This window comes from Marmota monax, unplaced genomic scaffold (assembly GCF_021218885.2).
Source record: "Marmota monax isolate L192 unplaced genomic scaffold, Marmota_monax_Labrador192_F-V1.1 WCK01_AAM20220418_F8-fsc00068, whole genome shotgun sequence".
Classification (NCBI taxonomy): Eukaryota; Metazoa; Chordata; class Mammalia; order Rodentia; family Sciuridae; genus Marmota; species Marmota monax.
Genome location: NW_026692352.1, coordinates 4,665,665 through 4,680,126, shown reverse-complemented (window position 1 = coordinate 4,680,126; position 14,462 = coordinate 4,665,665). Strand labels below are relative to the sequence as shown.

General features: G+C 35.1%; 1 protein-coding gene across 1 annotated transcript in view; it reads right to left on the bottom strand.

The window, feature by feature from the left end:
• The window catches only part of Ppme1 (protein phosphatase methylesterase 1), a 69,741-nt gene that overhangs the window by 33,717 nt on the left and 21,562 nt on the right, over nt 1-14,462 (bottom strand). The window contains exons 2-3 of the mRNA XM_046441954.2: nt 8,431-8,524; nt 7,783-7,875 (exon numbers count right to left, since the gene is read on the bottom strand). Coding sequence (XP_046297910.1) covers nt 7,783-7,875; nt 8,431-8,524 — 187 coding nt within the window. The remainder of the gene's footprint in view (nt 1-7,782; nt 7,876-8,430; nt 8,525-14,462) is intronic.

Here is a 14,462-nt window from a genome sequence, read left to right as displayed (position 1 = left end):
AGCTTCCTGGTATAAGCAAGTTCTTGGGATTATACAAACTGCTGCTTCTGTTTCCAGTCCAGATTTCTAGAAATGAAACCCTGCCGCCGTCGCCTCCGTCTCTGGGCTGCGCTCACGAGCGCCGCACTTGTCTGCGACCGTAGCAGAGCCGCCCTGGCCTCCGCAGCTCTTCAGCCCGGTGCCTGGCCCCAGGGGCCCAAGCGGCTGCGGCTGCTGCCGCGGCTCTCCGTCCCCCTCCTCCGGAGCACGGGTCCCCTGGCAGCGGGGTGCAGAACGACCCCAGAGCAGGCTCTGCCCGAAGGTGCAGCGGCGAACAGGCCACCGAGACGCTCGAGGCTGCAGTCCAGCCTTCGGAGGACAGGGCTCGGCACGCAGCCCAGCTCCAACCTCTAGGTGCGGCTGCCGGACAGTGTATACAGAGCCATCAAGACAGCAAGCAGAAAGCAAATGGCGGCTCCCACGGAGTGGATTTTCGGCACAGAAACCACAGCCCCGCCAACAATCCCAATCCACAAACTCTCCCTGTATAAAAAATGTTCAAAAAAAAGAAAAAAAAAAAGGCGGGGCGCACTGAGCTTTCTTTGCCTCGGGTACTTACAATCCACTGCTGATTACACATTCAGCTTCTCCGCCCGGAGCAAAGCGAAAGAGGAAGCAGATGGGAGCAAAGCGCCCGCGGCTCTGAGCAGCCAAGCATCTCTTTTTTGATTTCTTTGTTCTTCCTGCTCCTTGGCAAAGTGGTCCGCTGCTTTTCCTCCACACACTTGGAGCTTCAGAAAGGATGAGGCGATCCGGCTGGGGCTGGGGAGCTTCACATGTTTTTAATTCTCACGACCACCCTATTAGCTAGGTGGTGTTATACTCATTTTATCTTAAGAAACCAATACTTAGATTAAGCTGCTTTGAGATTCAAAACCCAAAACCCAATCTGTTTGAGGAAAAAAGTTTCTCAATATATTTGCTGTATTATTTATACACATGAGCTATCTCCATTTTTCCTACCTTCTCACTAAACATTTTAAGAACAGTAGCATAGTATATGTGTTTAATTCTCTGTCTATAGCATCTAGTGTGATGCTTGGTACACAGTATTTGAGGCTGGCTGACCTTATTAGAGAGTGAACTCTCATTTTTTTAATATTTATTTTTTTCGTTGTAGTTGGACACAGTACCTTTATTTTATTATTTATATGTGGTGCTGAGGATTGAACCCAGGGTCTCTCATGTGCTAGGTAAGTGTTCTACTGCTGAACCACAATCCCAGCCCTGAACTCTCATTTTTTGATGAGAGTTAGTAGTAATTCATCACCAAGCTTGGAACAGGATATACACAGTAAATATTTTCCAAAAATGAATTAACTGGAAGAAGAAATAGTAATCAGAAGATACTTTATATTCAATTATTGGTTCCAATCAGTCCACACTTGGTTGGTCCTAGCACCAAAACTGAAAACACCTGGAGGTTGGCAAAATGTAACCTGCTGAGGCTGCATGTGCTGCTAACTAAGCTCCCACTACTGTTCTCTTCTCACTCAGTTCTGGATTCTCCCCAGCAATTAGGCCAGTCAGCATTTGCTGATGGAAGAGGGTGATAGAAGCCATACATATTGCCCATTATATATGATAAACGTGATTACTACAGCAGCAACTACAATAACTAATCAATTGGAAATAACGAGAACATGAAAGGCTTAAATAATTAATTTTCTAGAAATCTAAGCCTATCTTTTAAAACAGCATAATTTTCCTTTGTTAACTACAACCCTTCAATAATTAACACAAAACTGATAATAAAGGTTTTCCAAGTGCTTTATGGTTTTATTTACTAAAATAAAACCATATTTTTATTCTATTACTAAAGCCAAAATAAAAATGCCTTATTTTTTCCCTCTGGTGCTGGGGATTGAACCCAGGGCTTGCAAGGCAAGCACTGTTACTAAGCTACATCCCCAGCAGCAATACTTTCTCTTGATAGATGACAAGACTTCTGTGAATGATGGGTTTTGTTCCCCGTCAAAAGCCACAAAACATTTAGGTGGAAGAAAAGTTCTACTCAGGTCCAGGGAGTTTTTTACAGTAATGAATAAGGTGGAACTTTGAAGAATATAGTCATAATTAAATTCTATAGTGTGATGCTCATTTTTCCTGTCTTAGTTATTTTGAAACAGTTCTAATCTTTAGAAGTTTTGCCTTATGTGTTATCACAATTTTGTTCCTATAGTCTCTGCCCTACATCTTTCCTATGAGGCAGTATAGGATCAGTCTTCAGAGAAACATTCATAGTAGAGTCAGGTAGAGTTTTGGTGCTGTTACTGACTATGTGATTTCTCTAAACTGCAATGTCCTCATCTGCCTAATCTCATAGGACTACAGAAAAATTAAATGAGATCATGCACCTAATTACTTAGTTTGGAAGATGAGGCTTATTTTTTTCTTATTACAGTTGAAAACAAATATTATGTTTCCCAAGTCTTTCCTCTTTTCGCTTCCTTCAACTATTCCTAAAATGAGATAGTTTCAAACATTCTAATTATCCAAATCCTCTTTTCTGAATAAGTTCCGGTTTGCTGATCTCTCATTAACTTGTAGGACCTGGAACTGAATACCACTTTTTTCCCCTCTGAAAACAGTTGCCATTAAAAGAAAAAACAATCATTAAATCATTAAAGTAATAAAAAATATACAAATGAAAACCTAGAAAATAACTGGAAAGTCACTCATGGGGCAGTGAAACAGAAGCAGAAAGGCATAGCAGGAGGACAAACATACTGAACCAGAGGAAGAGATAAACACTGTGATTGATATTTTTAATGGTAGATCATGAGATCCTTCTATTGCCACTGTTTGGGAAAATTATTTTTTTTAAGTTGTGTAATTTGTATTACAGGTGCATTCAGTTTATAGAACCATCTACTTATTGTTGGGACACAGATAGTTAATTTTATTTAGACAATAGGTTTTTCTGAGTTTAGAATCCTAAATGTGTAATTTCTAATTGTATGTCATATCCCATAATTTTATTTAACCATTTAAAAAGAAGCTGCCATATCTTTTATGATCCAGACTGAAAAGTCACACTATTGCTTATACACCCTATTCATTGTAGGGGCACTACACAAGGGAGTGATTAATATTTTGATGATTCAACCACAGTGCAAAAGAGCTCTATTCATTTACCATAGAACTAGTTATGTTTGAATAGCTTCTGTTTTCTAGTACCTTGAAACCCTAAGAAATTTGTTTTAGAAACATTAAGTAAATGTATATAAAAATAACACCTCCTATGAATCATATCTGATTACTGGTGAGAATGACTGTTTCCCACGTCTGTTTGTTCTTTATGAACTGTCTCTTCATAGTCTTTGACCCTGTCTTCTGGAGTTTGGGATTTTTCTTGATAGTATTATTACTTATTTTATCAATCACTATAAATGACTCACTGTCATTTAACATAGCCTTTAGAATAATTACATACTTTTGTGCTTTCTTAATTACAGAAAACAAAATTCAACGTTTTCTTAATTGTTCAGGGATAGCATTAACTTATTCAAGGAATAATTATTAAGCACCAACTCCATGACAAGCCCTGTGTGCTAGATATATAAGAATGAATAAGGCACCATCTCTGCTTTCAAAGATCTCATGATTTAGCATTATAAATATCTATCATGGCAATATTTGGTTCAGTATACTGTCCTCCAATTATACTAGTGCCTATCTGCTTCTATTCACTGTCTTATTTTACCAGTTATTATCTGGATGAAGGTCTGGGGAAAATCCTGTCTCATGATAAGGTACTTGGGTTTATTCCTGATGTTTGCTATAGATGCTGTATATCTTAACTGATTTTTGGATCCACAGATAAATTCCAAAGCTTAAGGAATTCTGTTCCTTAAGTCAGTTGCTAGAGTACTAACTTCCACATAGCCATTTTTATTTTCAAAGGACTGTCATGTATAAATTCATTCAGTACATGATAGCCTGGAAATTCTTCTCTTACTTCTCTCTTGGAAGTTCACCCTTTATAACAGTATAGTGGTAAATGCTCTGGGATGTTTTTCTAAATCTACTTTACTTATTTACTTATTTTAGGTACTGGGGATTGAATCCCAGGGGCATTTAACCACTGAGCCACAACTCCAGCCCCTTTTTGTATTTAGAGACAGAGTCTCACTGAGTTGATACGTGGTCAGGAATATCAACAAAAAAAGACAGGTAAATTTAAGCAGTCATAAGTCTAAGCTATTAAACTGAGTGGTAGAGAATTCCCTTGGTATTGCTGTGTTAAGCAACTGGGATAAAATTAGTTATCTATAACAGAGTTCAACAAAGTGTGGGATACTAATAGGTGTTTTTAAAAAAGGAACTGAGTGGTCAAATGTATTTGAAGACACCATTAAAATTACGCATACTTGAGCCAGGCATGTGACAAATGCCTGTAATTCCAACAACTCGGGCTGCTAGCAGGAAGAGTTCAAAGTCAGCCTCAGCACTTAGCAAGGCCCTAAGCAACTCAGTGAGACTCTGTCTCTAAATACAAAAAAGGGCTGGAGTTTTGGCTCAGTGGTTAAATGCCCCTGGGATTCAATCCTCAGTACCTAAAATAAGTAAATAAGTAAAGTAGATTTAGAAAAACATTTACCACTATACTGCATTTACCACTATACTGTTTATATAGGGTGAACTTCCAAGAGAGAAGTAAGAGAAGAATTTCCAGGCTATCATTTATCCAAAATGCTCAGAACCAGAAGTATTTCAGATTTTGGACGCTTTCAGATTTTAGAATTTTCACATAGACTTTACTGGTTTCACACTGTCATCTTAAAATCCAAAATCCAAAATTTTTAGAATGCTGACACAATACTCAAAAGTTTTGGATTTTAGAGCATTTCAGATTCTTGGATTAGGGATGTTCAACCTATATATGTAACATTTCTCAAACTCATTTAATCACAAAAATCTCTACTTCATTAACCTCTAATTGAATTAGTAGTCTTCAGAATATATTTTGATAAAAGAACTTGAGATATCCTCTACCATGATAATACACATTAACATCAGTAGCTAAGCATCAATCACCTCCTATGTGCAGGCACTTCCTATATTATTTCATTTTTCCTATTAAGGAATTAAAAATAATTACTATCAATACATGTCAATAAACTAGAATATTTGCATAAAATTTTTATGATTTACAAAAAGCTCATATTCATCATTTTACATAATCTTTAAAGAATCCTTGAAATATACAAAGACTACACACTTAGAGAATAGGGTAGTTTGGGATTTTTCTTGACCGTATTATTCTTTATTTTATCAATCACATATAAATGACTTAAGAGGCTTGCTCAAATGCGTAAGTACAACTTAAGCTCCCCCAAGGTCATACTACTAGTACTGGTAAAAATCAGAGAATAGAAATTACATCTCACCCTTATTTCATTGTTTTTCCCTTAGTGTCAAAAGTAATAGCTGTTTTCATAGAAAATCTGTTCAAGCCTTATCTAGACCTCTCCTCTCTAAAAGGACCCTGGAGGCTCAAATGGGCAATGTTAGCTTTGTTTTGCTCCAGAGTCCTAGGGAGTTGATCTAAAGCTCAAGGAAAATAGTGAAGCTACCTATGGTCTACATATGAAATTCTCATTAAACCCACTCACATGTTACTTTTTGCAAAATTTCTTAAGAGGTTGAGTCTGGAATCACTATTCTTAGCAAGTTATAATGCAGTGGTATGAATATGACATGCCACTTAAGATATAGTACCTCTTTCCTCTATGCAGTCACCCATCTCTTTCATTCCATGCCTCTAATGCGTTAACTGCCCAGTGACAGTGTATTAGCTTAGAACAAAGCCAGTCAAGTTATAGCATATAAGCCATATCTGGTAGCTCTGACCTAGATTCAGGACAATAGAGTGCATTTACTACTATAGCTGTTACATGTTGCTGTTACTTATTCATGCACAAAATATCCCTTTACCATACAAATATGTAGTAAGCATAAATAAGCCATGATGTTTGTCTCTAAAAATCTGAGGTGTGCTACTTAAAATATATACTGGATTTCAAAGACAGTATGAAAAAGTAAAATATGTTATCATTTGAATATGATTTCAGTGTCTCCCAGGTATTAAAATTTAATCCCCATTGTGAGATTCTAAGGGGTGAAAACTTCTGGAAAATGATTAGGATTAGATAAAAATCATGATGTGGAGTCTCCATTATTGAATCCTGGTGGCTTTATAAGAGGAAGAGACCAGACACACACATACGTACACGTGTACTTCCTGACTCATAGCATGTGATGTCCCATGCCACCACAGGACTCTGCCAGTTAGAAGGCCATCAACAGATATGATCCTTCTATCTTGCATCTCTAGAACTCAGCCAAAATAAACTTTCCAAATAACTTACCCAGTCTGTGGTATTGTGCTCTTGGCAACAAAAACCAAACTAATATACATGCCAACAATAATTTTTACATTGATTACCTATTGAAATGATAAATAATAAATGATAAATAAATATAATAATGAATGAGTTAAAATTATTTAAATTAATTTCACCTGTTTTGACTTATTTAATGAGTCTATCAGAAAAATTTAAAATTATGCATGTAGCTTACATTATAGAGTCATGTGAGAGCCTGGAACTTATTGGGCAAAATCATATAGTTTTTCCTACAGAAAGATAAGGAAATAGCAAACAAGACAAGAGCCAAATCATTTATTAACTGTTAAATGTTTATGTGTCAAAAACAATTATAGGCATTTGAAAAACAAAAAAGTAATAAAACATTATCCCTGTTCTCAAGGAATTTATGGTTTAATAAAAAAGCTGTGAAGGTGCTTTTGTACTTAATTCCAATAATGCCTCCTGAACAAAATGATATGTTCAGGGCTTTCCTCAATTCCATGGCCATCTGGCTCCAGTTATCTATTGCTACATTCCTACTTGCTCCCAGTTTCAGCTTCCCTAGTGGTAGAGGAAGTATGTATATTTGTTTGATGCACATAAGAAGAAATGACAACTTCATTTAGATACAGGTGTTATAGTATCTTCCTTAGAAGTACCTCTCCTTGCACATGGGCTTCGCCACTCCAGAGTTAGGAAAAGTTACAATTGACAGCACTCACACAGGCACATATCCTCTACTTCTGACCGAAGTACTATCAGTCAAACATTTTTTCAATTCCTAGGAGCTCATAAGTACCATAAAAAAATACAGCATCACTTAAAAAAAAAAAGAAAAAAAATTCCAAATATTTATGAGATATCTATATGTGCGAAGTACCATGCAGATTCTATGAAAGAAACAAACTGAAACACATTATCTAAAGCATTGAAATACAATATGTCTACTTATCTATTACTTCAATTGCTGAGATACAGACCCCACTTTTGATAAGGCACAAATTCCATTCCCCTTATCCAAATGAGCGTATATATATATATATATATATATATATATACATATATATATATATATATATATATATAAATAAATGAACAAACTAAAAAAATAAAATTATAAAATTGTAAAAAATTATAAAATTTTATAAACTGTTTGAAGGCACTAAGGGTCATCTAAAACCTCTGGTTTAAAGAACAGATGATCTTGAACCTACTATGATAAAATATTTGGAACCCACTCCATCTCTAAGAACATTCTCATATCAAGCAATATGAATAAGCACAGAAAAAAGAATTAGCTAGTTAAATTTATCTAGATGTAAACAATGATTGTACCAACATCAACTTCCACTATCAATAACTTACTTACCGTGAACACTGCCCAGGAAAGGGCAGAATGGCCTCCTCCGTGCAGAAGGAGCAGGACTGGACCCTCTGAACCACTCTTGTAAACTCGAAAAGTGTATGAATAGTTAAAGATAAAATGTTTCAGTTTTTACTCACTTAAGTTTTTGATTATTTAGTCATAATTAATACCAACTAAAAAAATTCAAGCAGCACCAGGCTACATGCAAAACTGCAGACTTCCAAACTTAAAAGAAACTTAAATAGATGTTCTTGAGATATCAACCATCTGTTTTTGAAATCTGAAGCTAGTAAGACCATTATTTTTAATGAAAAAAAAAAAAAAAGATTACCTTTGTCCTAATGAGGACATAGTCCCCAAATTCTAGAAAGTAAACTCAATTGATTCATGAAACTTTCTCTTGGGTCCCCAAGAGATATAACACTTTGGGAATTTAATTCCTAATCCCTTCTCCATGTATTAGACAATTATAGCCAAGAAAGGCACTGGCATGGACTTGTAGGAAATATTACATGCTGTATAAAGAACAGATGGATAAATAAAATGAAATAAATAGCAGGAACAAAGAACCTTTTAGAAACTACACACAAATCTTCTAATTTAGACAACATCATAAGTTTACTAATGAATAAGTCACTTTGTAGAGGATATATCCTTGCCAGTTTCATTTTCTACTTCCACATCTTCCATGGACTCAAAGTACTGACTCCAAGGAACAGGGGAAAAGTCCCGCTTTCTTCCAGGGCTAAGGAAAAAAAACAACAACAGAGAGAGAGAGAGAAAGAAAGAGAAAGAGAGAGAGAGAGAGAGAGAGAGACATTTCAAGTAAAAAATAGTTATGCATGAGAAGATCTTGGTCAATAAATGCTAAAGTAAATCTGAAATTTAAATAGCAAGAGTATTTTAAAGAAATAAGGCATTCATTATAAAACATCACATTAAAATGTGTTTACATAAGTTCAAATATAAATTTAAGAGTAAAAAATTTTAGGATTTTATAAAATTAATTCATTAGCATATTTTAATCACAAATAAATTCCATGTATATATATAGCACAAAATCTTCTCATTCTCTCTCCTTGATCTTAGCTGTAGGCTCTATCTATCCTATATCTTTCCTACTACAATCATTCTCGATCACTATTACTTCTTCACATCTTTAACCTCTCACACTCTTTTATGGGTTTTGTTTTTGTTTGTTTTGTTTTGTTTGTCATTTCCCAACCAATCAATATAGAACCTTCACAGAAGACAAACTGGCAATATAATATCTTGAACTTCTAGGAATTTATCTAATAACCTATTTACATAGAAGTACAATGATTTATCTACTCAATATAACATTATTTCTAATAGAGAAAAGTTGTAAACAACCTAAATACCCAAGAGCAGGGGACTGACAGAAGGAATTATACACTAAAAAATGTTTTGCACATGTATATAACTCCAAGACTCATTGTTAAGTGAAAAGACAAACATGAGGTACATATTTGTATAAAATTGGGAAATATATATAATTGTTTAAGTATGTTTAGAATATCTGTGGAAAATATAACATTGATCAAAGTATGTCTAAAAGTCAGTATATCCAACTTCTGCCTTTTGACAATGATTATTAAAAAACACAAATTTTAAAACAAAAATAATCAATAAATATCTATTTTTAAATTATGTCTTCATACTTGTACAGAAAATGAAAAGAATCCTGAGACTTCCCCTATTTCCACTCCTATTCTTCCTCCCAATCATGGGGAAAATTCAGAACTGTACCAGCAGCAAAACATCATTCCTGTCAGATATCTTCCTGTACATGCCATGAGGCTGAATATAGAAGATTTTAAAAATATAAGACAAAGCTTCTTTAAAAACTTATATAAAAGTATTCTTGGTTGATTATAATTTTGGAAATAAATAGAGCAGCTGGGTAGTCAGGATGAATTTTTATTAATAGTGATACATTCACTGTACTGAATGTCTACTCTGTTCCAGGTATTGGGCCAGGTCAGTCATTTTCAATCTTTGTAACAACGAAATCACCTGGGGAACATTTAAAAATACTATCAGTTGGGTCTCACCCTAGAAATGAAATCAAGTGGTCAAGGGTATGGCTTAAGCTTTGAGAATTTTTAAAATTCCCCAAATTGAGAGACAAGTATTAGAAACATAGAGGTATTGAGTACATGGTTTGGAAAGAGAGAGGAGTTCAAATTCCTTAAAGTTCCTAATACCTTTGTACAATTCCTACAAGTTCCCAAGGCTTATGGTATAGACTTGGTTGTTAGGAGGATTAAGGTAGTTGCTTAGTTGCTCTCAGGTGAGTTTATTCTATTTTTTTAAACTTTCTGTTATTCTACAGTCTCCTCATCTAACTTGGTACTAATGTGAGACACATGAGAACAAGAACATTTGCCATTTTTTTTTTTTACCAATGTATTCCCTAAACCTGACATATTATTGATGAATGTTTGCTGACAGTGTGGAATGAGCTTAAAACACTTGGCTTGGCATCTCAATAACTATTTATTAATTACTATTATTAAGTGGCTTTGAGGCTAATGAATATAATTGCCTTTACTTAAACCTTTCTAGTAAAAGAACATGTGATGCTACAAAGCTCTACTAATCAAGAGTATGATACAGGTGTAAAGAAAACCATAAACAACTGAATAGATTCCAGAGTCCAGAAATAACATTTATTATCATCTACTGATTTTCAAAAAGGGGCTAAGAAAATTCAATGAGGATAAGGATAGTCTTTCCAAACCATGATGTTCTGACAACTGAATATCCACATACAAAAGTATGAAACTGAAACTTTTCCTCATACCACACACATAACTAAATTCCTTTTGACAATGATTATGAAAACATACAAATTTTAAAACAAAAATAATCAATAAATATCTGTTTTCAAATTATGTCTTCATCCTTAGACAGGAAATGGGAAGAATCCTGAGACTTCCCCTATTTCCACTCCTATTCTTTCTCCTAATGATGGGGAAAATTCAGAACTGTACCAGCAGCAAAACATTATTCCTCTCAGATATGGAATGGATCACAAACCTAAACCTAAGATCTAAAACTGTAAAACCCTGAGACACATACATAGGAGTAAAAGAACGAAATTTCATGATGTTGGGTTAGGCAACAAAAAAAAATTTTTTTTTGAGTGTTAAGAGTTGGACTCATTGAAGAATAGAAACAGGAACAGAAATCTGGCAGTGGGAGAAGAGACCTGATAACAGGTTTTCTGTCTGTGCTAGCCCAGGGGTTTATATAGCACGAGGGTCAACACTACTGGTACAAACTTATGCTAATAAGGGTTAAGCAACAATTTTTTAGATCCAACACCAACAATAGAAGTGATAAAAGCAAAAGCTTAAGAATTTGGACCTCACCCAAATTAGAAACTTTTCATTAAAACTATATGCAATTGTAGCCTGGAGTTCTGGAGAGAGGCACACCTATAAAGACCCATCAAAGAAAGAAAACTTCAGATCAATATCTCTAATGAATACAGATGCAAAAATTCTCAATAAAATTCTGGAAAATCGAATACAAAAATGTATCAAAAAGATAATGCACCATGATCAAGTAGGATTCATCCCCGGGATGCAAGGTTGTTTCAACATACTGAAATCAATAAATGTAATTCATCACATCAATAGATTTAAAGATAAAAATCATATGATCATCTCAATAGATACAGAGATAGCATTTGATAAAATATAGATTCCTTCATGTTCCTAACCTAGAAAAACCAGGGATATCAGGAACATATCTCAACATCGTAAAGACTATCTATGCTAAGCCCCAGGCCAACATCATTCTAGATGGAGACAAATTGAAAGCATTCCCTCTAAAAACTGGAAAAAGACAGGAATGTCCTCTTTCACCACTTCTATTTAACACAGTTCTTGAAACTCTAGCAAGAGCAATCAGAGAGATGAAAGAAATTAAAGGGATACGGATAGGAAAAGAATAACTCAAATTATCATTATTTGCCAAGGATATGATTCTATGCCTAGAAGACCCAAAAATATTTCACCAGAAAACTTCTAGAACTAATAAATGAATTCAGCAAAGTAGCAAAATATAAAATCAACACCCATAAATCAAAGGCATTTCTGTACATCAGTGACAAATTTTCTTAAAGAGAAATTAGGAAACAACCCCATTTACAATAGCCTCAATAAAATAAAATACTTGGGAATAAACTCAATGAAAGAGGTGAAAGACCTCTAAAATGAAAACTTCAGCAAACTAAAGAAAGAAATTAAAAAAGACCTTAGAAGATGGAAAGATTTAATTTGTTCTTGGACAGGGAGAATTAATATTGTCAAAATGACCATACTACCAAAAGCACTATACAAATTCGATGAAATCCCAATCAAAATCCCAATGTCATTCCTCATAGAAATAGAAAAGGCAATCATCATGAAATTCACCTGGAAAAATAAGAGATCCAGAATAGCCAAAGCAATCCTTAGCAAGAAGAGTGAAGCAGGTGGCATCACTATACCAGACCTTAAACTATACTACATAGTTTAAGTATCAAAAAAAGCATGGTATTTGCACCAAAATAGACCCGTATACCAATGGTGCAGAATAGAGGACACAGAGACTAACTCATATAACTACAGTTATCTTATATTGGACAAAGGTGCCAAAAACGTACATTGGAGAAAAGATAGCCTCTTCAACAAAAGGTGCTGGGAAAACTGAAAATCCACATGTAATAAATGAAATTAAACCTCCATCTCTCACCATGCACAAAATTCAACTCAAAGTGGATCAAGGACCTAAGAATTAAACCAGAAACCTTACACCTAATGGAAGAAAAAGTAGGCCCAAATCTCCATCATATCAGATTAGGCCCAACTTCCTTAACAAGACTTAAAACCTTAACAAGAATTAAAACCAAGAATCAATAAATGGGATGGCCTCAAACTAAAAAGTTTCTTCTCAGCAAAAGAAACAATCTGTGAGGTGAACAGAGAGCCTAAATCTTGGGAGCAAATTTTTACCCCTCACATATCAGATAGAGCACTAATCTCTAGGGTATATAAAGAACTCAAAAAGCTAAGCACCAAAAAAACAAATAACCCAATGGATGAATGAGCCAAGCACATGAACAGACACTTCTCTGAAGAGGATAAACAATCAATTAACAAATATATGAAAAAATGTTCATCATCTCTCACAATTAGAGAAATGCAAATCAAAACTACTCTAAGATATCATCTCACTCCAGTCAGAATGGCAGCTATTATGAATACAAACAACAATAAGTGTTGGTGAGGATGTGGGGAAAAAGGCACACTCGTATGAGTGCCATATTGGTACTACCAGTAGCCAATATGGAAAGCAGTATGGAGATTCCTTGGAAAACTGGGAATGGAACCACCATTTGACCCAGCTATCCCACTCCTCGGTCTATATCCAAAGGACTTAAAAAACAGCATACTATAGGGACTCAGCCACAACAATGTTTATAGCAGCACAATTCACAATAGCTAAACTGTGGAACCAACCTAGATGCCCCTCAGTAGATGAATGGATTAAAAAACGTGGCATATATACACAATGGAATATTACTCAGCAATAAAATCATGGCATATGCAGGTAAATGGATGGAGTTGGAGAAGATAATGCTAAGTGAAGTTAGCAAATCCCCCCAAAATAAATGCTGAATGTTTTCTCTGATATAAGGTGACTGATCCATAATGGGGTAGGGAGGGGGAGCATGGGAGGAATAGACAAACTTTAGATAGGGTAGAGGGGTGGAAGGGTAAGGGAGGGGGCAGGGGGTTAGCAATGATGGTGGAATGTGATAGACATCATTAACCAAAATACAGGTATGAAGACATGAATTGGTGTGAATATACTTTATATACAAACAGAGATATGAAAAATTGTGCTCTATATGTGTAATAATAATTGTAATGCATTCCATTGTCATGTATTTAAAAAATAAAATCAATTAAATATTAAAAAAAGAATTAAAACCAAGAATCAATAAATGGGATGGATTTACACTAAAAAGCTTCTTCTTAGCAAAAGAAATAATTAGTGAGGTGAATAGAGAGCCTACAGAATGGGAGCAAATTTTTACCACAAACACATCAGATAGAGCACTAATCTCTAGGATATATGAAGCACTCAAAAACCTTAACATCAAAAAAGCAAAAACCAATCAACAAATGGGCCAAGGACATGAACAGACACTTCTCAGAAGAGGATATACAATCAATCAACAAACATATTAAAAAATGTTCAACATCTCTAGCAATTAGAGAAATGCAAATCAAAACTACTCTAAGATTTCATCTCCAGTCAGAATGGCTGTTATCAATAATAGAAAAAATACAAAGTAATAAACAAAACAAACAAGTATACAAATAAGTGTTGGCAAGGATGTTGGGAAAAAGGTGCACACTCATACATTGTTGGTGGGACTACAAATCGGTGCAGCCAATATGAAAAGCAGTATGGAGATTCCTTGGAAAACTGGGAATGGAACCACCATTTGACCCAGTTACCCCACTCCTCAGTTTATACCCAGAGGACTTAAAAAAAGCATTCTACAGGGACACAGCCACATCAGTATTTATAGCAGCACAATTCACAATAGCTAAATTGTGGAACCAACCAGATGCTCTTCAGTAGATGAATGGATAGGG